The sequence below is a fragment of the Physeter macrocephalus genome, chromosome 8, assembly GCF_002837175.3.
Source record: "Physeter macrocephalus isolate SW-GA chromosome 8, ASM283717v5, whole genome shotgun sequence".
Taxonomy (NCBI): domain Eukaryota; kingdom Metazoa; phylum Chordata; class Mammalia; order Artiodactyla; family Physeteridae; genus Physeter; species Physeter macrocephalus.
The window spans coordinates 143751054-143775084 of NC_041221.1; the positions used below are offsets into that span (position 1 = coordinate 143751054).

Genomic DNA, 24031 nt, shown 5'->3' on the forward strand with positions numbered 1-24031 from the left:
TTAATCTCTTGCTTCTCAGCCATTTAGATTTTGAAGCATCTCTCCAGGAGGTTAGGGTGGCTCCTGGTAAAACTTGCACCATTTCTTTGTTACAAAGGTTCTGGCAAAATATAAATAGAAACATCACCTTTGTCCCCATACACTTATCGTAAAAGTGACAGTGCCCGATTGGGGAAATGGGTGTGCTGAAAAGTAGATGCTGTGTATTGGGAATATAAGAAAAGTGATCCAAGGATGAATACTTAGGGGTTCTTTGTTTACACAGATTCATGATTTCAGAGATTCATGTGAAGGTGATAGGGGTGTAAAACTCATTCAGATCCAGAAGCAGTATAGAGTAGTCTTTAGTGCTGGGGCTTTGGAAAGAGAGAGTGAGATGGAAGTTCATTAATCATGGGACCTGGGGCAAGTTATTTCTTGGGTTCAAACCACCCAATAAAAAAGTGGGAAACGGTCTTATCTCCATTTAACAAATGAGAAAACATGGTCTTTTATTATTACAATCTCTTACACTTAGAAAGCATTCAGTGAATGGTAGCTTTTACTTTTAGCTGACCTATGGGCTGAATCAGAAAGAAACAATCTGAGTCCTAGGTGATGTCATCAGGGTTTTGAGGGAGTGTGACGATCAGGAGACCCTAAGAGCAGGAACAGGTCTCAAAGGAATGAATGTAAGACATAGATTTTTCATGCTAGGCTGTAGCAGTTATTCTGACAACACCTTACCTGGGAGCAGTTCAAAATCTACCTGATCATAAGGGAGAAGGCACATTTTAAGTCCAAAGGGCAAGAAAGAAGTTTTTACCAGGAGACTAAAGAAAATTGCTCAGAAAAATTATGAAGAATTGGTTAAGGTGAAATCTCCAAGAAATGCCAGTAAATACAAAAAACAGGGACTCTAGGAGAAAGACCGTGAACAACTATATGGAAAGTGAAACTGGAAGAGTTGGGAGTAGACTGGTTGTTTTAAACATGTCCAGGCTAAAGGTATGAATCCCTGCCCTGAAGGGCAGGGCAGCTTGTCCAGAGCAAGTGTTTTCTTTGTATTTTATGTCAGTTGATTGCAAGGACCATGAGAGACATTTATTGGGTTCCTATATCATAATATCCCAGCATTATGCTGGACATTGAAAATGTAACTATAAACTAACTAGGCAGAGTCCCATTTTCCTTCAAATTGCTCATAGTCAAGAGGACCATCCTGTAGAGCAAAGGTCAGGCAGGTGGCAGGAATAATGATAGGAAGCAAGGGATAAGGTGTGATTTCCAGTGGCATAATCTAGGATGGAGGATCCTTTTACTAAACCCACTCCCTAGTCTGTGACAAGACAGTAGGCACTATAGCCCAAGGGCAGAGAGAGTGGGTGTGTGTGTGAGTTAAAAGTCCACTTTCTGAGGTTAGGTACATATTTACTAACCTATACATGGTTCTAAAAATGAATCTGAATTTCAAAGTGTACTCTTCTCTACACATGGCCACACCCAACTCCAAAAACATTATCCTTATAGAGTGAAAGAGTTACATTTTTAAGATTTTATTTTTCTTTTTAAAAGCTTAAACTAAAACTTCACCATAAATGTAAACCAATACAATTTATCCCTCAGTTTTGCTTTAAGACTTTGCCCTCTTTTTTCCTTTTCTAAACAATTGAAAATAATCTTTTCCTACTAGCTGTCCCTTAACTTTTAACATAAATTTTTGTTTTTCAAAATAAAGGCTACCATTCGTACAGAATACCTAACCTAAAATTGTACCTGAACCTGAACCTGATGATGGAGAGATGACGCCAGATGATCATAGACACTAATCATACTGGATGTTAAAATAAAGAACTGGCAACACTCCATGACACTTTAAGAACCTTTTTTTGTTTTTTAAATCAATTTATCTTTCTAGGCAGAATGGCTAATGCAGATCTGGTGAAGTATGGTTTGGCTGATGTGGTAGAAAATCCTGGTATCATCACTGATATAGGGATGAAGGCAGTCAATGAAGTTTTTTCCTGTATCAAATATCTGGCAATTTATAATTGCCCCCATCTACATAACCCATACAATTGGATCTCAGGTACTATATGCTTAAGTGTGGCTCTATTTTATTAATGTCAACATAATATGTATCTTTGTTTTCTGTGTGTGTCATGAATTAACATTCCTGATATAAAATGTAGATATTTTATATGGATCATTCATAGAAGTTCTGGGAACCTTTGATAACTGAGTTGGAAATATTTTCAGTGCCTCTTTGAACTCCTGAAATTCTCTGCCTACAAATTTGCACTGTCCAAGTTATAGATTCAATTGTACTGATCCTTATGTGTTTTTCTTTGGGCCAGGCACGTAAAGTTTAGGTTAGGAATTGTTGCCTGGGATGTTATGGTTGTTTTCTCTGTATTACCTTCAAATGGCATATCATCTGAAGCAACAAAGTGGGTATGTATTTTAAAAACTTGAGTTAGGTGACATATTAAACATTAACTTGTGAAATTTTCTATTGCCTTAAAATCCTAGGCTATTTCAAATCTCCCCTCCATACAGTATCCCTTGTGTATAGAAGTGTGACTTTTGCACTTGGTATTTTTCCTTATGAGGGGAGTTTATTTCCCTTCCTGAGAGAGTAATGCTATTTACTTCTTTTAAAGCCCTTCTTAAAAACCTAAATTCACAAGCCTTTAAATAAATTCAGAGCTAGAGAATTTTCGTTTTGACTTCCTCTTAGTAAACCAGGCCCCCTTACTGACACCTGCAGACCAGTCTCCTCTGCCGTCTGAGCCACCGCACAGCGATACTGTAGCTCCTTACAAAACCCATCTCCAGACCTGTTGTAGGGCTCCCAGGCCTCTGCTGAGATCATTTGTTAGAATGGCCATGTCTCACCCATGAGAAGAGAAGTTCTACCCCTTGCCCAGCAGCACCAAGATGTTATTGGGAAATAAATTTTAGCCTGTATGCGGCGTAGATCGCTTTTAAAAAATAACATTTATTGGGTTTTTGGTTTGTTTGTTTTCTTAAATACAGAAGAGTATAAAGAAGAAAATAAAAAATGGCCTATAATCCCATCACTCAGAACTCCTGTTAACACTTAAAAGCTAAAAGTAATACATGCACTTGATAAACAGTATCAAACAATACAGAAAGGTACAAAATGAAAAGTCTCCTCTTCTCAAAGGTAACCACCATCAACGGTTTCTTGTATATTCTTCTGGACAGGTTATTTTGTGCATATTGCAGCCTATACATATATAGCATTTTAAAATGATTTACATATACGAAAGGACCTTACTGTGTATACATTGTCCTGTAGCTTGTATTTTGCACTAAGAATTTTTTGGAGAGCTTTCCATAGTAGTAAGCATATTCAGTTCTTCTTCATTCTTTTAATAGCTGCATACTGTTTTATGAAAGGAATATGCCAACATTTCTTTTAACTAGTATCCTATCGTTAAATAGGCATGTAGATTTTTAAGTGAATCACATTTAAATATAGGCTGACTTAGTTTCAAGTTAACCATTTCCAAGCCATCTAGTTCTCACAATGAAATTAGGTAAGGAAACATCATAGTTTCGAGTCATCAAGTGTTAGAGATCATGAAATAAAAGAACATTTACTCAAGAAAAAAGGATTTGAAAGTCTTTGTGACCTATAGCAAAATTCATGAGTAATGGAGGAAGTGTTAGTTACATTCTCTGTGGCCATATCATTTCTTCAATAGACCACTCAAGATGGACTCGATTGGTTGATATCAACTTAGTGCGTTGCCATGCTTTGAAGCTGGACTCCTTTGGCCAGTTTATTGAATTGTTGCCCAGCCTGGAGTTTATTTCACTGGACCAGATGTTTCGTGAACCACCCAAAGTAAGTCACATTTGAGAGCATTTTTGTTTATTTTGATACTGAAGGAAGAAAATAAAACAACCTAAGTAATTTTTTTCCTAATAATATGCCTTTACACTGTTATAATTTGACTTTTTACTGCCAGCCTCAGCGAAGGAAGGCATAAATGTTATAATAATGTATAGCCACTTGTTCTTGTAAATGACTATTAAGGGATTTCCAGAGAAAGGAAAGGAAAAAGTAAATGGAAAGCTGTCTCCGTCAGGTTTATAAAGTGAAGGTAAGAGCAAAGGTGGAAATTTAAGCTAAAGCAAATGTTATTACTCAAGAGTAATTAGTTGGAAGAGTAAATCTCTAATTAGCAACCCAAAATATAAGTAAGGATTAGGAATTTTGTTTTGGAAATGTTTTACTTTGCTGCTACCTTTTCTGTTTAGTTGCATATCTGGGGAAATCTGAGGTTGCCCAGTTGTACAAAATGTTATTTTAAAACTGCTTAACAAATAAAGTTTATACTCGCATCGTAATAAAAACTTAATGTTTCAACAAATTATGTTCTCTCTTGTCAGTTCTTAACGGTTATATTCCCACTGTTGAAGCAGTGTGATATAGTGGGGAAAGCTCAGGGTTTGAGGACAGATTATTGGGTTTCAAGTCCCAGCTGTACCACTTACTGGTCGTGCACTGTTGGGCAGATCCCTTCCCATTATGCATGTCATCATCTGTAAATCAAGAGTGATAACGCTTTATCTTGCTTGAAGTATTCTGGGCCTTAAACGAGGTCCTTTATGAATATGTGCAAGTATTTCATAAAGTGCCATATAAATATTCTGTGTAAAGATGAAATGAAGGAATATTAAAAATGCAGGGTTCTACACTAACCCAAATTAATAAGCACGTGGTTTCTTCTTGCTTTAGGGCTGTGCTCGGGTTGGTCTGAGTGCAGGCACAGGAATTGGGGTTTCCTCGGCCCTTGTTAGCAATCAGAACTCCAACAATGACAATGATAATAATGCCCAGAATAATGCCAACATCCACGACAACAATCACCATCACCCAGATGACTCAGACGAGGAGAATGACTTCCGGCAAGACCTGCAGCCAGGAGAGCAGCAGTTTGCAGCCGACGGTAACCCAGATCTTTTGTGAGCTCCAGATAGAAATGATTTTTACTTTGGGTCATATTTCTCTTACTCTCTTCTCTTTCCTTCACCCCCTATTTCAGTTTGTCACTTTACACATTGGGGGACCTTGCTAACAAAGCAAATGAGGGGGTGGATGGAGTTTGCCTATCTGCTTGCTTATTTTAAAGTTATCTTTGTGATGCCTCTTGTCCATAGAATCTATTGGGGTATTTACAGAAAGGGAAGGACTTAGATGCCATGAGAATTAAGGTACAGTGAGCCTTAGAGGCCTGGCTTAATGGAGATTTAACTGTCAGGATTTGGGTGAAGGAGCATCTTTCAGTATCTTCCTGACCAGCAGATAGCTACATTGGACTTGAACGTGGAGATCATTTTTGGGTGTTCCAAGAACTGGAAAAATGAATAGTAGTCATGTGCTAGACATTGTGTTGGAAACCTTTCATATACCTTTCATCATTAAGTCTTCAAAACCACCCAGAAAATTAAGTACATGAGCTAATAAGGACCTACGGGATTTCACTTATGTAACTATCCATTCCAGTTCTTTGGTACTGACTGAACTCCTGCTGTGTGCCAGCCCGTGTGTTATTAGGCTTCATCTGCCCCTGTGTTGATGAGTGAGAATGGAGTGAAATCGTTTCCTTAATAAATTTTCCAGGTTCCCAGTTGACCCTTAAGAACTGAAAAAGGAATCTCTTCTAGCCACTATTTGGTTGTTGCCCTTTTACTCGTTCTCGTAGGCAGAGTAATTAATGAGAAATGGGGTGCCCTGGTGTTATTAACTCCTTTCATTATGAAAGTATTCTGTGTATAGAGCGTAATTTCCTTTAGGATCACTCTGAGTATGCGTGTCCTGACCTGAGAATCATCTGTAGGCATTGTCTTCACTTCCTTACCTCACATGTTCTCTATAGAACTGTCCATTTTGGCTCTTAGCAAAGCTCTTATAAAGGCTAGTGGTCATTTCTCCACTTGCATCTTCTTTGACATCTCATCTCAGCTGCATTTGTCACTGTTGTCCACTTCTGTCTTCCTGAGATATTTGCTCCTCTTGGCCTTTCTGAAACCATTTTCCTGGTTTTCCTCCTATCTCATTGGACATGCCTCCTCAGTTTCCTTTGCTTGCACCACCTCCTCTATTCCACCCTTGTCCTTGCTCTCCCTTTTTCTCTACACATTTTCTCTAGATGACCTCATTCAGTCTCATGGCTTCAGTACCAACTATATGCTAATGAATTCTAAACCTGTATTTTCGGCTTTGATATTTCTATTTTTTAAAGTAATTGCAGTTATATCCAACTGCATACTTTTAATTTCCACATGAGTACTCTTAGGCATTTCAAACTTATGGCTAAATCTCTCCTCCTAAAATACAAAAACAAAAGTGCAGAGCCAGCAGGTGCTGGGGTGAAGGAGCGGGGAGTGAGGTCAGGTATTGTTTCTTTGCCTTGTTCTTGAGTGCCATGATAAGGATCTGGACTTCAGAGAATACCAACTGTTCATAGAAAACTGTTACAGCAGCTGCAGTGCAGAACTCCCCAAATCCTACAAACCCAGTTGTGGTTGAAGTTGATGTACTGGACAGATTATAGACTCCACTAGGAAGTTACATGGCCATTGGCTTCTCAGTATAGAATGGAGGATGCCTTCCATTGTGAAGTCATATATTGATGCAGCAGGAGCTAAAACTTATGTGAGAACACGGTATTTGATTTAAGAGAGAACAATGGAAACTTAAATCTACTAACATTTGAAACTAAAGTTCAGTAGATGAGAGACATGACTACAAACCATATACTTGAGGTACAGTATTTGTCAAATATGATATCTTCAGATGCTGAGAAGCAAAGGAATTAGTGACATAAATGCCAAGATTGAGGAATTCAACAGCTTCAACAAGAGGAAGCCTAAGAATACCAAAGATGGTGGCAGAATTTTAGAGAAATGAAGATTGGCATAAAACATTAGGTTCCATGGGTCTTTCCAACTTGGCAATATGTTTATGTGTATCTATTATTACATACATGTCAGGTTGATCCTTTTAAATAAAAAAATAAGGACCAGGGGAATTCCCTGGCAGTCCGGTGGTTAGGTCTTGGTGCATTCATTGCTGTGGCCTGGGTTGACCAGGGGACCCGCAAGCCACATGGCACGCCCCCCCCCCCACCAAAAAAAAAGGGACCTGGAGAAAGGCCATGTGACTGTTGATCAAAACCAGGAGTGGTGGAAAGAATTCAAATAAAAGAAGGAGAAACAACTAACAGAAAAAAACATAAAGAGTGGTACAGGGATTAAAAATAAAAGGGATCATTGGGAAATAATGTTAGTTGAAATGACTAACATTGATGCTTCCACTCTTTAAGTACAAGCATAACAATATTTTAAATATTACTTTAGTTTGAAATTGGTATTCACATGTTGACTTTCCTTAACGTAGAATTTTAAAACTTTCCATGCATGAGCTTTTGGACCAACGCTGGAATGAAGCGGATTCACTCACTCTTTTACTCTGTTGTATTTAACTTAATCAGCTTGCATGAAGTAATTGCCTATCAAAGAAGGGCACTGTATAATTTTAAAAGCCATTTAATTTGTATAAGTTGTGTCTTTACTTTATAAACCACTGAAATAAAATATGGTGTTTTATAGTGAACATTATCATTAAGGTAATAGATGACTCCAACAAAAATATGCTTTTATTGTTTTACAGAGTACTGTATTAATTTACCAAAATTCTATAATTTGGTTAAGGATATTACCTTTCTTAGATTTGCACTTCCAAAAGTGTTAAGATTTAGAATGCTTTATTGTAAGCTAGTTATGTTAACTGAAAATACAAGTTCGTTACCTTCATTTTGCAGCACTGTAAAACAGGAAGAGATGTTCATATATTCTAACAATTCACGTTGCCTAACATTACCATGTGTCAAAATCATGTTTCTGTAATTGCTAAAGCATTTTGCCACATTATTTTAATATAATTATTTTTGAAGTAATTATAACGACAAAGCATAGTTTTGCCTATACATCATTTAACTAATTTTCTATCTGGATTTAAAACAAATCCCACATACTGCTTTTAATAGTGGGGTGCCACTCCACTCCCTCACCACTACCTCCACAAAGTAACCACTAAGTGAAATTGCTCTGCAGCACTTATTTTGGGCAATGGTTCTCAAATTTGAGTGCATCAGAATCACCTGGAGGACTTGCTAGAACAGGTTGCTGGCTTTCACCTCGAGGCTCTGAGTAGGTATGTGTGGGGCCAGGTAATTTGCATTTGTAACAGGTTCCAAGGTGATGCTGATGCTGCTGTTTGGGAATCATATGTTGAAAAGCACTGACTTTTGGAAAATCCTTGTTTTTGAAGTCTGAGGACAGGCTACAATGTGAAAAAAAAATCCCAGTAGATTCATTTTGTTTTCTATTTGGGGGCAAATACTTGTCAACCGCTAAATAGTTATTCCTGATACTAGAAATTGTTGCATGCAAATTATTTTATTAAACGTCAGTGACTTCTTTATTTTATTTTTTATTTTTTTTGTGGTATGCGGGCCTCCCTCTGCTGTGGCCTCTCCCGTTGCGAAGCACAGGCTCCGGAGCGCAGGCCCAGCGGCCATGGCTCACGGGCCCAGCAGCTCCGCGGCATGTGGGATCCTCCCAGACCGGGGCGCGAACCCGGTTCCCCTGCATCGGCAGGCGGACGCGCAACCACTGCGCCACCAGGGAAGCCCGACTTCTTTATTTTTTAATGGTTAATGAAGGCTATAAATTTAGAATCAGGTTTTATATAAAAAAGACCAGTTAATATATTTGTAAAAATAGCTCAGATCCATTAAGGTTTATGATTATATTTGGTAACAGGATTTTTTTACAACTGAAATAACATTTCTTCTGAACAGAATATTTGGTAAACATTGATACTTGATTAAAAGATAGCTTACATCATTTCTGTAAGTTAAAATTGTTCCGAAAAAGATGTACTGCCCAATGATAAAATATTTTGAAACAAAGAAAAAAAATCAAAACCAGGAATCACTTGCATTTTCCCTAGCCCAAGGGTAGCATCATCTCATTTAATTACCAGAGACATCTACTGAGACATTATCCTTTCTTTGCACCTACCTGCACTCCCCAACATCGAGTCCTTTAGCGAGTCTTGTTGACTGTCTCTAAAACATCTCCCCAGTCCATCTATGTTCTCCTTCCTCATTGTACCAGACCTTTTTTACCTAAATGTTTTAACAGCTTTCAAAGTAAAATTAGTTCTTAGAGCAGCCAGGGCAGTTTTTAAAAAACATGTACCAGACAGTGTTACTCCCTTTCTTAAAACTTTCCATTAGCTTCGCCCTGCCTTAGAAAAAATTCCAGTTTCTTGATTTGGGCCATAAAGTGCTACATGATCTGGCTTGTCCTCACCTTGTGCTACTTCCCACCTCACACACCATGCATGAATGTGCCAAGCTGTCACCAACTGCTGCCTCTTCCTAGAATGTCCCTCCCTCCATCTTTGCATGGCTGGCTTCTTCTTGATATTCAGGTCTTAGCTTAAATGTTAATCTCAGAGCTGTCTTTCCTTACCACCTTAATCTTTTTTTTTTTTTTTTTTTTCCAATTGAGGTATAATTGACAGTGTTTGTATATATTGCAAAATAATCACAGTAAGAATGTCTAGTAAACATTCATCACCATACGTAGTTACAAAGATTTTTTCTTGTGATTAGAAATTTTAAGATCTGCTCTTAGCAACTTTCAAATATGCAATACTGTATTAATAACTATAGTCACCATGCTGTACATTATATTCCCATGACTTATATTTATTTTGTAACTATAAATTTGTACCTTTTGATCACCTTACCACTTTGTCACCAATTCATTCTGTTATATCATCCTCTTTTAATTTTGTTACATAAGATATTATTTTCTGATGTTTTCATTATTGTTGATTAAAAAAATTTTTTCCTTCCTCAACTGGAATAAGCTCCATGAAAATAGAGATATTGAATACTACCACTGTTTCTTAGCACCTAGGAACAGTAACACATTGTAGTAGGTGCTAAATAAATATTCAAATGAATGAATACAATTAAAGAAGTTAAGTTTAAAATAACCTTGAGATATTATATTAAATATTTCCACAGGTTATTGTGGCAACCTAAAAAGCAACAGCTTTGGAAAACCTTATCACGTAGATATAAGAATGTACTTCTTTTCCAGTGGTTCCCTCTGCCTATAAGAAGCAATTCTAAGCTTTTCACAATCTGGGACCCAAGACTACCTTTTTAGCTTTCTATTCTCTTTCATACCCTCATCTCAACACAAACTCTTGTTCTTTTTATCACTGGCCTACTTACTCTTCTGGAAAATGTAACGTGCTTCCTAGTATATATGAAATGTCATCCCATCTCAGTGAAACCTTCCCTGTTGAACAGGAGAATTAACTGCTGCTTTTTTGTCCATGTTCCCCTTACTTGGACTGTTCTAGCACTTAATGGGTATATTCTGACCTTATTCTGTGTGTCTGACATTTCTGCTTGAAGGTGTGCATTCTCTGAGAGCAGGGACTATAAATTTCCCATCTATTCATCGTCCCTGTACTGTAGCAGGCTCTGGAAACAGACCTCATTTCAAATCCTAGCAAATTACTAACCTTTCTAAGCCTCAGTTTCCTCAACTGCAAAAATGAGGCTAGTAGTAATACCCTCGTAAGATTGCTATAAGAAATAAATATGGTAATGTATATAAGAGCATTTAGCATAGAGCCAGACATGGAGTATGTACACATTAATTACTAGCCGCTGTTCATAATCACTGTTGAATGATAGAAGTGAATTGATTGGCTTTTATCATGTAATGTTTCTGAACAAGGTGAGTTCTCTTTTTGGCCCTACATAAAGTGTAGTTATTGAGGGCTAAGGCTGGGCAAAAATTTGGGATTTGGAAGGCTAAACATGAGGGGGAATGTACTGTTGTGTATATTTAAGACCAAAGCAAACCCCACTGTTCCCCTGAAATCTCAGACTTCTCTGCTGTATATTCCAGTGGCATTTGTCTGAGTGGTATCTTTCTGGCTTACTCATATTTTTATCTTGTTTCTTTGTTGACTGTATGAATTTGTCCTGTCTACTTACAAATTCAGTAGATTCTTTAGTTCTTTCAGGAACAGGATCTTGTTTTCTTCTGTGTTGGTTTATTCATTTCATTCAGATGGTTGGTTGATGTCACAGCAGTGGTGTTGAGCACCCGTAGGCGTTGAGTGGTGCACAGGGTAAACACAGTCTGCCGCCCTCTGGGTCCTGGCCGAGCTATAAATGTAAAGGACAGTATTGGTATTGTCCTGACTGAAACTAGCACCAGGTACCCAAGCTTAGGTGTAGGTAGTAGGAGGGTACTAGGCTGAATACTGACTTGAGGGATTTGGATTTAATCTTGTAAAAAACTGGTAAACAGGAATTATTTTATTTAGGATCCTTGTAGAAAAGTGACCGTTGTATCTTAAGAAGATGTAGTAAAGTGATTGAAGCTTATCAGTCTGATATTGTTCACTGTGCTTATCATCTGGAAAAATATAAACGTTCCCATTCACTGATAGGCACTAATAACCCTAGTGAAGACTTAGATGCAAATAAAACATTTGAGTGATATTAAAATGTTAAATATGTACTTACTTTGTTTAATAATCCTTGCCACACATTAGCCAAAAATGATGCAGTCTCTACAGAGCAGGAAAAGAAATACACAATTTGAGCTTGCCTGCTCAATGAATGCATCCTGATTCAACTGGCAGATACTACAAGACTAATTGCTTACAAGATGATCGTAAGGTCTTCGAGTAGCTGGCTCTCACTGCCATCAGGCAAATAGCTTAGAGGGAGACAAAACAGTTGCCTCATACAGCCATCCCTGGTAACATCTTCAGGAATGAACAGGTGCTTTCTTCTTTCAGCTGTGCCTTCCTCCCTGCTTTCCTCTTAAAATGATGGACTTTCTCTACCAAGTGATCCTTTCCCATCTGTGATCTCCCCTCCTATAGAATTGGACACTCCTTATTGATGTCGATATAATGAAGCACAATTACATGATATTCTTTCTGAATGGGCCTAATGATCATGAGGCTCTTCATTTCTCAAGGGTGCCACAGTTTTGCCTGCCATTGTGGTTGTTTTAGACATCTCCTGGTTTTACTTTGACTGTGATTGTTTTTGCTTAAGCACTGAACGAGATGGAAGACATGGTTCCAGAAGATGGAGAGGTGACGGCTGAGAGTGAGCGTGAGGCTCCAGCTCACAGTCAGGCAGTGATCCCTGTGGACGTCGACGAGGAACAAGCAGGTAAGTGTGTGACTTCCCACGTTCATGGTTCTGAAAACTAGGGCCTGACTCTAATGAAGAAAGTAAAACACTGAGAATGATTATTTTTTTCAACATTACAGCTAATGTTGTGTTACATGCTGCTTATTTTTGACAAGGCCTGTATTACATTTCGATGTTCTTCTTGCTGCGCATCTGTATACATATCTTATTAAAGTTTGGTTTTGATTTTTTTGTAACTGTGGCAGCAACTCCTCTTTCTATATTGGTGTACACATATGCATATTTGTGCGTGTGTGTATTTGTGTGTGTGTGTGTGTGTGTGTGTGTGTGTGTGTAGAGAAAGAAAGCACTCAAATTATAGCTAGGAAAATAAACAACCTGATTAAATATTCTGCTTGTCCTCTCCCTTCATTTTGGTGGGGAGAAAGAGCAGTGGAGAGGTTGATTTGATTTAATAAACAGACCAAGATCTAGTCTCAGTTTGCCATTGGGTCACTTATGGCAGGCTAAGAGTCATATAGTACATAAAGATTACCTAATATAATCTTTCATCTTTACAGATGGGGAAACTAATATTCTTTCAAAAGTTTGAATGATTTACTCAAGACCGCTCAGCTATTGATCAAAGGACAGAATTGAGATGAGAACTCAAGTTTTCTCACTCCTGGTCTGTTCAAATGCTACCTTGTCTTTGAATTGAACATATTCTTTAACTACTCTTGTTTTAAGTGTCTTACAGATGCAGTCACTTATTCAACAAATATTTTTTGAGTGCCTACTCTGTGCCAGGCATTGTACAGTGTGACAGGAAAAAGACAGGGAAGGTTCCTTGGAGCTTACATTTTATTGATGGAGTAGATATCAGTCACTTGTCAGAGAAAAGTGGGTTGTAAGAGCTGAAGGTTTACAATGTGTAATGCCAAGTAGATAAAACATTTTTGACATAAATATAATGAAATAAGCAAACTGAAACATGCATCTAGCCTTTCAAGAATATGTCTGTGACATCCAATGCATTAGACCTATACTTAAAGAATGCAGAGTTCTCACCAGTCCCATAGGTGTCAGAGGCTCATCTTCATTTGCTTTGCTTTCATTCATACATTTGCAAAATTAGGAAAATATCTAGCCTATTTTTTAAATGATTATTATGACTCTTATTTTGATTATTTTTAGGATGATTATGTGACTCTTTCAAACAGTGAAGATCCTGAAGGGAGATGCCATATGCTCTTCTACTTTAATTTTCCTTTAGAGATATATAGTGTTGGGTGGTATATTAATCATACTTAATGTTTACTTTAGAATTAAAGTGTTTTCACAGTGTCTCATCCAAGTATATGCTCATTAAAATGAGTGATCAGGGAGGCTGCATAGAGCCAAAGCATCTCTGTGAGCCCAGATCCCTGGAAACAGTACTTTGAGTGAGACCCTTCGTTGGGCAAAAAGTGACTGTTACGCCTGTGCTCTTTCTTTTAGGACCCAGCGGTCTTCAGCGTGTAGTAAAACCAACCCCAATTACTGTCCATGACTCAGAGAGTGACGATGAGGAAGACAGTCTAGAACTCCAAGAAGTCTGGATTCCTAAGAATGGTGCCCGGCGTTTCTCTGAGCGTGAAGAAAAAGCCGGAGAGTCTGTACAGTCCAGGGAATTATCAGGTGAGAGACTGTGTCTTACTCTGATCTGTTAGTGAGAGTCACCATGAGAACAGACAACACTGGCCTTTATATAATGGTGTCCCTGCCACAGCTTGTGGTGCAGTTAACATATCCTTACAAAATGTGACAGGAGGCAAGAAAGGCAGCAGCCCAAGCAAGAGAGGAAAATCTGGGTGGTGCTATCAAGGGCAGGTGCAGCACAATAAGAATATTGTGGAATTGGGGCTCAGGGAAGAGAAGATGTGAGGATTGTCAGTCCCACAGTGGAGACTTTAGGAAGTTGTGGCATCAGAGTATCAGGGATTAGCAAGGGGCCTGTGCGTCACATAAAAGATGACAACTGAGTCATCCAGAGCAGTGAAAAACAACCATTCCCCAGTTGGTAATCTGTCCAGTTGTGTTTAGCGAATGTTGGTGGCTAGTTTGGTGCTTGAGGAAGTCCTAAAGTATGTTCTTACAATCCCTTGTCTCCCTTTAAATCCAGTCAACAACCTTCTGCCATTTGCCTCACCAAGAAACTGTAATTCTCTTAACTTTTAGGTTTATACTTCTTTCCTTGTCTTCCCTTCTGTTTCCCAGAACCATATGCTTACCACTTTCTGCAAAGGATGAGGTTTTTAAAATTGTCTACTTATTTTTCCTTGGGTACCCTACTCATTAATGTATCTGAATGTTTAGTATACATTTGTATACATGTAACACTGAACCTGAAATATATACACACTTCAGTGTATGGTAAGCTCAGTTCTTTAGACTTGGAATAATTACTAACCACTGACTGATTACTCAATTCTCATTTTATTCCTTTTAAGAAATTCAGATATCTTTACACTGTGATTGAAAGAGCTTTAATGGACACTGAAATTTAGGAAAAGTAATGTGACCAGCTGACTAACCTGATGTTTCCTAGAAAGTTTAGTTTCTGAATTTAGAAACCAGATCTTCTGTCAGCCAGACAAAACATTATTTAAGTATTCCTTTGTATATTCATTGAGGCTTACTGTGCCCCAGGTACTGTGTTAGGTGCTGTGAGGGGTGAGATGAATAAGTCTTGATATCTCTCTCTCTCTCTCTCTCTTTCTCTCTCTCTCTGTGTCCCTCTCTCTCACTGTCTCTCTGTCTCTCTCTCTGTAGTCTGGCTGAAGAGTCAGGTCAGAAACATAGATAACAATATTACAGGGCATATACTGCACTTGCTTTGGGGTGGGATGCAGAAGAGATGGGACAGAGGTCCAAAGCAGAAGGATTGATGAGAGTAAAGGCTCCAAGGTAATAAGGCAGGGGTATATTCAGAGAAAAGTTTGGACTGGGGTGTAGAATGTTTATAGAGAAGACAAGAGTGGAAAGTTAGTTTTCAGTTAGGTCACAGTAAGCCTTGAAGGCTGAGCTAATGAGTATTAACCAGGTAGGCACTAGGGAGCCATAGAGAACTTTTGAGCAGCTGAGTGATGTGGTCACCATTTATACTTTAGGAAAATTAGTGTACATTGTTTCCTGTTCCAGATTTACTCTTGCCTTTTGTCCAGAATTTGTACTGAAATCTTTTCTTTTCCTCGGGCCATTCTTCTTTTTCTGTAAGCAGTAAGTGGAAAAGGCAAGACTCCACTTCGAAAGAGGTACAACTCCCATCAGATGGGCCAGTCGAAGCAGTTTCCCCTCGAGGAAAGCAGCTGTGAGAAAGGCTGTCAGGTCACCAGTGAGCAGATCAAAGCCGATATGAAAGCAGCTAGGGATATTCCTGAAAAGAAAAAAAACAAGGATGTTTATCCCAGCTGCAGCAGCACCACCGCCAGCACAGTGGGGAACTCCAGCTCGCACAGCACTGCTTCTCAAAGCCCCGACTTTGTAAGGACGGTGAACAGCAGCGGCTCTTCCGAGCCTAGCCCTACAGAAGTGGATGTGTCCAGGCAGTGTGTCTGCTCCCCCGGTGGGTCAGAGGACTCTGAGGCCATGGAGGAGGGAGATGCAGAGAGTTCTGTCTGCCCCAGATGCTGCTGTCACAGGCCCCAGGAATCCCAAAGGAGAACTAGCAGGTGTTCTGATGAGGAACGTCCTTCAACCAGCCGAGCCTGTGTTGTGAATGGCCCGGATGGTACGAGATCCGCCTTTTCCTTTAGGACTCTGCCACCAGGGGGGTCTTCAGGCCCAGCACATGATGAGAGGACTAATGGGAGTGGCTCTGGGGCTACAGGTGAGGACAGGAGGGGGAGCTCCCAGCCTGAGAGCTGTGACGTGCAGTCTAATGAAGACTACCCTCGGAGGCCCCTAACAAGGGCCAGGAGCAGACTCTCCCATGTACCGCTGGTATCTGAGTCAGGTATGACAACGCTGCCAGGATTAGCTACTGCAGGTTAGGACTTGAGAAGGGCATTTGCTCCTTCCATAAGTTTTCTTACATAAAACCAGTTGGGCAAATTGATTTCTGCGTTGGGGTTCCGCGCTCATACAGATTTTGAGCTCACTTTCAGTGATGGGGTGGGGGTGGGGAGCGGGGGTGGCATGTAAAACAGCTTGTAAAATACCAGCCAGGAGAGGCGCAGAGAGTTAAGCTTCTGAGAAGAGTGCGACTGTGTGTGTGTACTGACCTTAAATACAGTGCCAGTCCCACGTCTCACTCCCAGTATGTAAACTCTGCTCCTGTCCCACACTGCAGAGGCTTAACTCCTAGTGCAGTTTTAAAACCTTAGCCGAAAGGTAAGGACTGGAAGTCGCTGGGCCTGGGGGAGCCCGGCGTGTGGGTGCCCCTCCGCCACCTGCCTCTGTAGCGTGGAGTAATTTTTCCCAAAGGCTAGTTTTGCTGCCAGTTAGGCTTGCCAGGAGAAAAGCAGGTAAGTAAGTAGTTTAGCTGAGAATCGTTTTGGTGAAGATATCCTCAAGACACATATATGTATATAATTTCATTAATGACAGGTGTATGCCGAGGCATGGGGTTCGGCGGGGGTAAGCACATTCCTTAATTATAATCCTGTTTATATTTCTGATCTTATTTTTAAATAATCTCTCCTGCCTTTATTAAGTCATGAATACCTGTCAATGAATAATAATACATTTTATTTTCTCTAAGCCTTACTCAATTTAAAAATCTTAAAATCAGCACCCAGTACATAGAGTTCCTTTTTATCTACTGTTGCAATAAATAGAGCTGATTGAATCATGTGGAGCTAAACTAACAAAAACAAGCTTTCATAAGATAAATAGGAGATATTAATTAATTATGTGCTAATTATCATAGTAGCCTAAGCTCATATTAAAGTATATGAGTTTTATTTGCAGATTTTATTATGCTCTGCAAACATCAGTTCTGCCATGATGAAAATACTTTTCCCAGCTTGAATTTTAAATGGTTTATCTCTTTCTTCATACGTAACATACATAGCATTTACCATTTTAACCGTTTTGAAGTATATAGTTCATTGGTATTAGGTACATTCACATTGTTGTGGGACCATCACCACTATCTATCTCAACTTTTTCATCTTCCCACACTTAAAGTCTATATCCATTAAACAGAAACACCTCATTATGACACCCTTTGTTGCGTGGTTTTTCATATTTGTTAAGTCAGATCTACATGTTTACTTTTGTGCTTTCATTATTTTTATGCTGTGGAAAGCCTTCCCTACACCTGGCTCAGATAATTGTTCACATCTTCTCATTCTTTTATTCATTTATTTGTTTATCTTAGTTTAGTTTTTTATCTTAATCTGTGGGAACTAATTTTATTTTTTATTACAAATTGTCACCAAGTTGTCTCAATACTGTTTATTGACATCCATCCGTATGTCATTTTGAAATGCTCTTTTATCATGTACTTTGACCATACTGTGGTTTATCTCTGGGCATGCTGTCCTGTTCCAGTGTTCTGTCCTCTTTCATTACTCTTTTGCAAAATTTCCTTGGCTAGACATGCATTTATCATTTATTTTTATAGTTTTATTTTATTATAATTTTGTCAAGTTCCAGAAACAAATCTTCTTGGGTTTTGTTTGCAATTCCTTTACATTGATTGACTGAAAAGATAAGTGTCATTTTTACAGCATTGAGTCTTCCTATTTAGGGACTATTTTGTCTTACGTGTCTTGGTAAAGTTTTATAGTTGTTACTGTTTTGGTGGGTTTTGTTTTGTTTTTGTTTTAAACGTGGGTCCTTCACATTAACCATATTGGGGGGGAGGGGGGTTAACTTCTTTGCCTTATGTTCTGCTATTCCCTTTGTCATTTTCTTCTGACTTGTTTCATGACCAGAACCTTTTCTTAGGTTAAATAATTTCCTAGAATTTTTTTAAAAAATTCAATTATGTAGTGCTTTTTACTTTTTGAGGTTAATTATATCTGTTGTCTTAATGAATTTTTTTTCCAATTTGAGAAGACTTCTAATGTATGTAGCTAATGTGTGTATGGTAGGTAAATTACTTGCTAATATTTTTAAACAATACAAATGTCCATTTACTTTCAATAACAACTTTTCTGGAGAAATGTCAAACTGCTGATTTTTAAATTATCCAGGTCTCTTTTGGAAAGAAGAACAAGTTATTTGGGTGGCTTTCAACTTGTTATTTTTAATCTAGCATGATTTTGATATCTGTTGGCCGTTCTGCTTTAAAAGTTTTAAGGAGGTAAATCCAAACTAATAAAGGAACAAACTTGATTGTTATGGATTTTTTTTTAATCCCTTCAAAGAAAATATTTGAGTTTTTAATTTGGTTTTTGATTTACGGCCTTACGTAGTGTTAAAAACCGTGTTAGAAGTAGTTATTTGTCTTGTGATTTCCTGTTTTGGGAATAAATGCCTGTAAGTTGTTCTTTTTACTCTCATTGTATAAAATACTTTATAAATATCACAAAAATAACTAATTGGATTGTCAAAGAATAGCACTTAAGATGAATATGATACGGTTCTCATGAATACTGACCTCTTCCCTTGACACCCCATGACTGGATTGGTCTGCTTTTCTCTGTTTCTGTAGCATCTTTGCTAATGTCACCTACACCGTGTGTTGTAATTCCGTGTTTTAATGTCTATTTTTCCAGTAGACTTTGAGCTCCATGAGGTCAGGGACAGTGTCTGCTTGTTCACCATTATGTTCCCAGCTTCTAGCACAATGTCTTACATGGTATGGGGCTCAGTGAATAATTGTGAACTTAATAAGTGGTAGGAGCCATCATATGAGGTATGTTGATGCTGGTGGATGTATGAAGTCATTAAGGATTGTCCCTAAACAAAGATTTACTGTCCCTAATAAACAGAGGGCGACATAAGAAAATAACAAACACAATGAACTCTGTTTTCTTTTTACATTGGGAAGCATTTGTTTTTCAAGATTATCTACATATAAAGTGTGACTTAGTCTTATAAACTTTTCTTAGAAAACAAACTGCCAGTTTGGGTACTCAGGAGAGCAGGAAATTTAACTTTGAACCCCATATTCTGATCAGTTAAGGAGTAGGGGAAGGAAGCAGTCCATGAAGGTGAGAGGTTGAAAATTGGAGCATAGCAGGAGAACGCTGATAGAAAATTCTTATTTGAACACTGTGATGAAGGAATGGAAACAGACCTGTTTTTGTTTGTCTTCATTTTGTGGTAATGGGAGAGGGAACCAGGACCTATTATTGGTTGTAACAGGAGTATGAATTTTGGCTGTTGTATGAAATGGTGGCTGCTGTTAGAAGATTCCTTGTCAGTGAAGATAGATTATTCATGAAGCTCCTTCAGGAATACTGTGGAAGGTGGCCTTCAGTGGGTCACCTAGATCAGTAGTTTTCTCTTCCAGAAACCCAGTGTTTTGCTTGGGTTCAGGGTCCTTGGAGGAAGTTTGATGGATAAAACTCTTGGGCTCCCTTTTAGGCTTCAGCCAAATTAGCTGCTTTCAGTTGTTTTGCATAATAAGATTTCACAAAGATTTCGAATGGTGGAGGAAAGTGTTCTGGTGTATTGAAAAAAGAAAAAAACAAACACTTGAACTAGATCTCTAGAGTCCCTGTCTAACTCCAAGCCTTTGGGAATTTGCAATATTTGTACCTCGTTTCCCTATCTTTCTTTGTAATCTTTCATGTTTGAAGTGAGAGAGTTAACCAAGTGGTAACCCTGTAATCTAGTAGTAGTAGTAGCAGTGTGCAGTATGGTGGGATTTAATTCGTAAAGGTCAACCTTTTTTCATTCAATATATGCTCTGCTACAGAGTGACTCTCAAAATGAAGACAGTGACTTTTAGTGTCTTGTCTTGGAATATATATGTGCTTGTTAAGTTTTTGAGATGAATTTAGAACTTGTATTTAAATAATATCAACATAATATTTGTTGTTATAATTAAACCATAACGTTTTAGAACAGTACTAGTAAATGAATTAGAGCCATACTAGGCAGGGTTTGGCAGATAAATGATTGCAGGTTTTCTAGCATACTGATAAATACATTGGCAAACTGTTCTCCCTTCCCATGTCTCAGTTTACTTATTTGTAAAATAAAGAGAATAATCTATCTCAGAGGGCTGTTAAAAGGATTAAATTAGTTAATACAAGTAAAACCCTGAGAAAAGTGCCTGATACACAGTAAGCACTCAGTAAATATTTGCTGTTATTGTTATTACATTGACATATCTATGATGCATTCATTCATTCAGTGAATGTTGAGTGCCAGTTCATTCAATAAATGTTCATTTTAGCTCATTGCTAGTGGCTGACATTGATACGAAGATGAAATGATGATGATGTTGTCTTCAAGGAGCTTTTAGTTTAAATGGAGAAATAAAGCAGATATACAGGGGGTTACAGAACCATATATGATGTTTGGGGATACAAGTGACTTATTAGAATAGGTGGCATTTAAGCTGGACCTTTCAGGGATGGGTAGTATTTCAAAAAGTGAAGTCAAGAAAGGTATTCTGGGCAGAAAAAGCAAAAACAATTAATGGCTTCAGAGGCATTGGCAATGGGAGATGACTAGGATATGGTATGGAATAAAATTGAGGACATTTGGGGCTAAAGCATAGCTCCAAATGTCAGGCATTGAAATGTATTCACTAAGCAGTAGTAGTCAGTGCTTTAAAGTTGTTTAGCAGGAGAGTGGTGAGTTTAATCTACCAGTAGTATTTAGGATGGGTTGAGTGCCTAGAGACGAGAATGTTGATTAGACTGTTGGAATGGGCCAGGTGTGAAGAGCGCAGTGTTATGTTTGATGTTGATATGTTTGAGACAGCGGAAGGTAATCTTGTTTTTGGAAGAGGCAATTGGAAATGGCAGTCTAACTGTATTCCTTTGGGAACCAAGTAGTAGAATTGAGAGTTTCCTTGGTGGAGTTTATACATGTGCAGTTGAATGTACTCTCTTTGAAGGAAAGACAGCCACGCTAAAATTTGGATTTTCCTCTCGCCTTTTTTTAGAGGTTGCCAAAACAAAGCCACGTCATGCCATGAAGCGGAAACGGACAGCAGATAAGTCCACCAGTACGAGTGATCCTGTGATTGAGGATGACCATGTGCAGGTGAAGGAGAAAATCCTTGCTTACCTTTTGGTCCAGCTAAGTTCCTGAATAATGTAAAGGAACTAAAGTTCCCATCTTTACATAGTTTCTTTGCCCTAAAGAGAAGAGACTGGTAGTAGTTGCTTCTCACTTGTGCCAGTGAAAACACTTAAGCTTTAAAAAAAAAAGAAAGAAAGTACAGGAAGATACATCTTTTAAATTTTTCTTCTTGTAGGTCCTTGTATTAAAATCCAAAAATCTTGTTGGAGTCACTATGACCAACTGTGGAATCACAGATCTAGTGCTGAAAGACTGTCCCAAGATGATGTTTATCCATGGTATGTATTTAGGCCCATGTCATACAAGAGCATCATGATTGAGTTTAAAGAATTAAAGTCTCATAAATCCTACACTAACATTACTATATTACTTTTTCAAAATCATTATTAGATTTTTCTAATTCTGTCCTCATTCTGTAGTTCTCAACTAATTATTGCATCGTATTTACAAGGGACCATGTGCAGAGACTTGGTTCATCTTTTAATATATAGCCTCTCCTCCAGTTTCCTCCAAATGATAATTACAACCTGATCTGACAGAGGTTAAGTTAACAGCATATAAGGGCTTTGGAGTCAAGCAGACCTCACCTTGAATCCTGTCTTTGCTGTTTTCTAGCTGTGTGATGTTGGACATGTTTTATGTATGTTTTGGGAGGAGGGGGGAATAGTGACTGAGCTGTAAGTGCTTAACTGCGCTGGGTTTGATTGATATCATCAATCATAACCTCAATTCATGGCACATTATCCTTAGTCCAAGCCCCACTTTTCTTTTCAGTCCCATTTCTCCCTCATTGCCAATCCCATCGGCTCCCATCATCTGTAGTCAGGTATCTAATGTATGTCCTTTCAGTCTATCTTTCATGTCTTTCTTTATACACATATTTATCTCTGAACAAATAATAGGGTATTATTTTGTGTGAGTTTTTAAAATTTTAGATACATAATATGTCTCATACATGATCAGTTTATTTTTCCATTATTACTCAAATTTATATTTTTGATACCTATCCATATAAAATTATGAAGAATTGACTTGTTCCTTGCCTTGTGCAGTTTATATATATTCTGCCTTCATTTTTTTCAGTGTGTGAAGTATACATAATTTTACTTACCTTATAAAGCATTTGTGAAGGTTAAATGGAGTGATTGATACATGCACACACATGTGTATATGTGGATGTATGTACCTACACATAAACACAGTAGAGGGTCTGACCTCTAGTAAAAGCCTAGTAAATGTTCATTTGTATTAGTATGGCAAGATAATATTTAGGGGCTTTCTATTTTTTGCACTTCTCCAAAACTGGCAGTAAACAAGGTAATCCTTACCAGACATTTTGTCATAAACTAGGAAAATCCCAAAAAAGAGAGATAAAACTGAAATTTAAGCACTACCTCTCTCTTGAATTCTAGAAGACTACAGACATGGGGACCCCAAACCCCGTGTTCACCCTTACAAGGTGGTACTTTATCTCATGTTGAAGTGTCCCCCTAAAACGGAACGGGAGTCCTTCAAAAGCTGAGAGATCATAGCAGCAGCAGACCCCAGACTAGCATAAGAGCTTTCAGTGTGTCAGCACTCTACTCTCTGAGGTCTGAGACTCTACCTTCGGACTCTGCTGGTTGACTTCTCATTCCTGTCTCTATTCTGAGCTAAGAATCTGACTGGTTTTCTCCTCTGCACTTGACTTTGATGATTCTCTCTATATCTTCTCTAACCTTAGTGGTGGATCACATGGCCTCAGGCCCAATCTTTTCTCCTTAAACCAAACTTTTTAGCTCAGCTTATTGTGGGACAGAAGATCTTAGATAAGAAGCTCAGTCCCTAGATACCCACTGATGGATGGGTTGTCTGTTAACAGTGGATGAGATGACTAAATGAGATTAGAACTGACCTTAGCCAAGTCTGGTTTTACAGCAGGGAACCACTGAACCCTTATCGCCATCGTCCTCTCTTCCCTCTTTTCCCGTCCCCAACACTGCTTCCTCTTCCTCCTGCCATGTCACAGGAGAAAATGAGTCTGAAAGGCATAAGACTTGGTTAGTGTTCAAACATCAAAATTACAGGGCTAGATTGCTCAGTAAGATGATGACATTTAGATCAAGGATGTTACAGAACATGTCTTTATGAAATGTTAAAAAGATCAGGCATGTTGGCCTTATGGATAGAATATCTTTGATCTGATTCTGTCTCTTGAGTTGGACCAGGTTGAAATATATGGTAAAAACTGGATCAGATTGAAATGTCAGATTAAAAAAAAGGAAGGGGATATTTTTCTGAAGTTGGTATACTGTTGTAGTTAAATGTGTCTGTTATATCACAATTACTTTTCTCTATAACCTCAATATTTTGTATGTTAAACGGGAAGAATATTTAATCATATTTCAGACCAGCACTTTCAACAGAACTTTTTGCAATGATGGAAATGTTCCATATCTGTACTGTTCGATATGGAAACCACTGGCTACTTGTGACTGTTGAACATTTGAACTGTGACTAGTGTGTGAGGAACTAAATTGTTAATTTTATTACATTACAGTTAATTTAAATTTAAATAG

General features: G+C 38.3%; 1 protein-coding gene across 11 annotated transcripts in view; it reads left to right on the plus strand.

Annotated features, from left to right (window-relative positions):
• FBXO38 (F-box protein 38) overlaps window positions 1-24031 on the plus strand; it is a 53863-nt gene that overhangs the window by 24151 nt on the left and 5681 nt on the right. For 4 of the 11 annotated variants that reach the window (XM_024125860.2, XM_007119836.3, XM_028493348.2 and 1 more), the window contains 8 exons: window positions 1898-2068; window positions 3714-3856; window positions 4754-4964; window positions 12195-12314; window positions 13776-13955; window positions 15535-16305; window positions 21334-21434; window positions 21649-21751. In XM_024125860.2, coding sequence (XP_023981628.1) covers window positions 1898-2068; window positions 3714-3856; window positions 4754-4964; window positions 12195-12314; window positions 13776-13955; window positions 15535-16305; window positions 21334-21434; window positions 21649-21751 — 1800 coding nt within the window. The remainder of the gene's footprint in view (window positions 1-1897; window positions 2069-3713; window positions 3857-4753; window positions 4965-12194; window positions 12315-13775; window positions 13956-15534; window positions 16306-21333; window positions 21435-21648; window positions 21752-24031) is intronic. The other 7 variants (XM_055086823.1, XM_055086824.1, XM_055086827.1 and 4 more) reach the window with 7 other exon arrangements.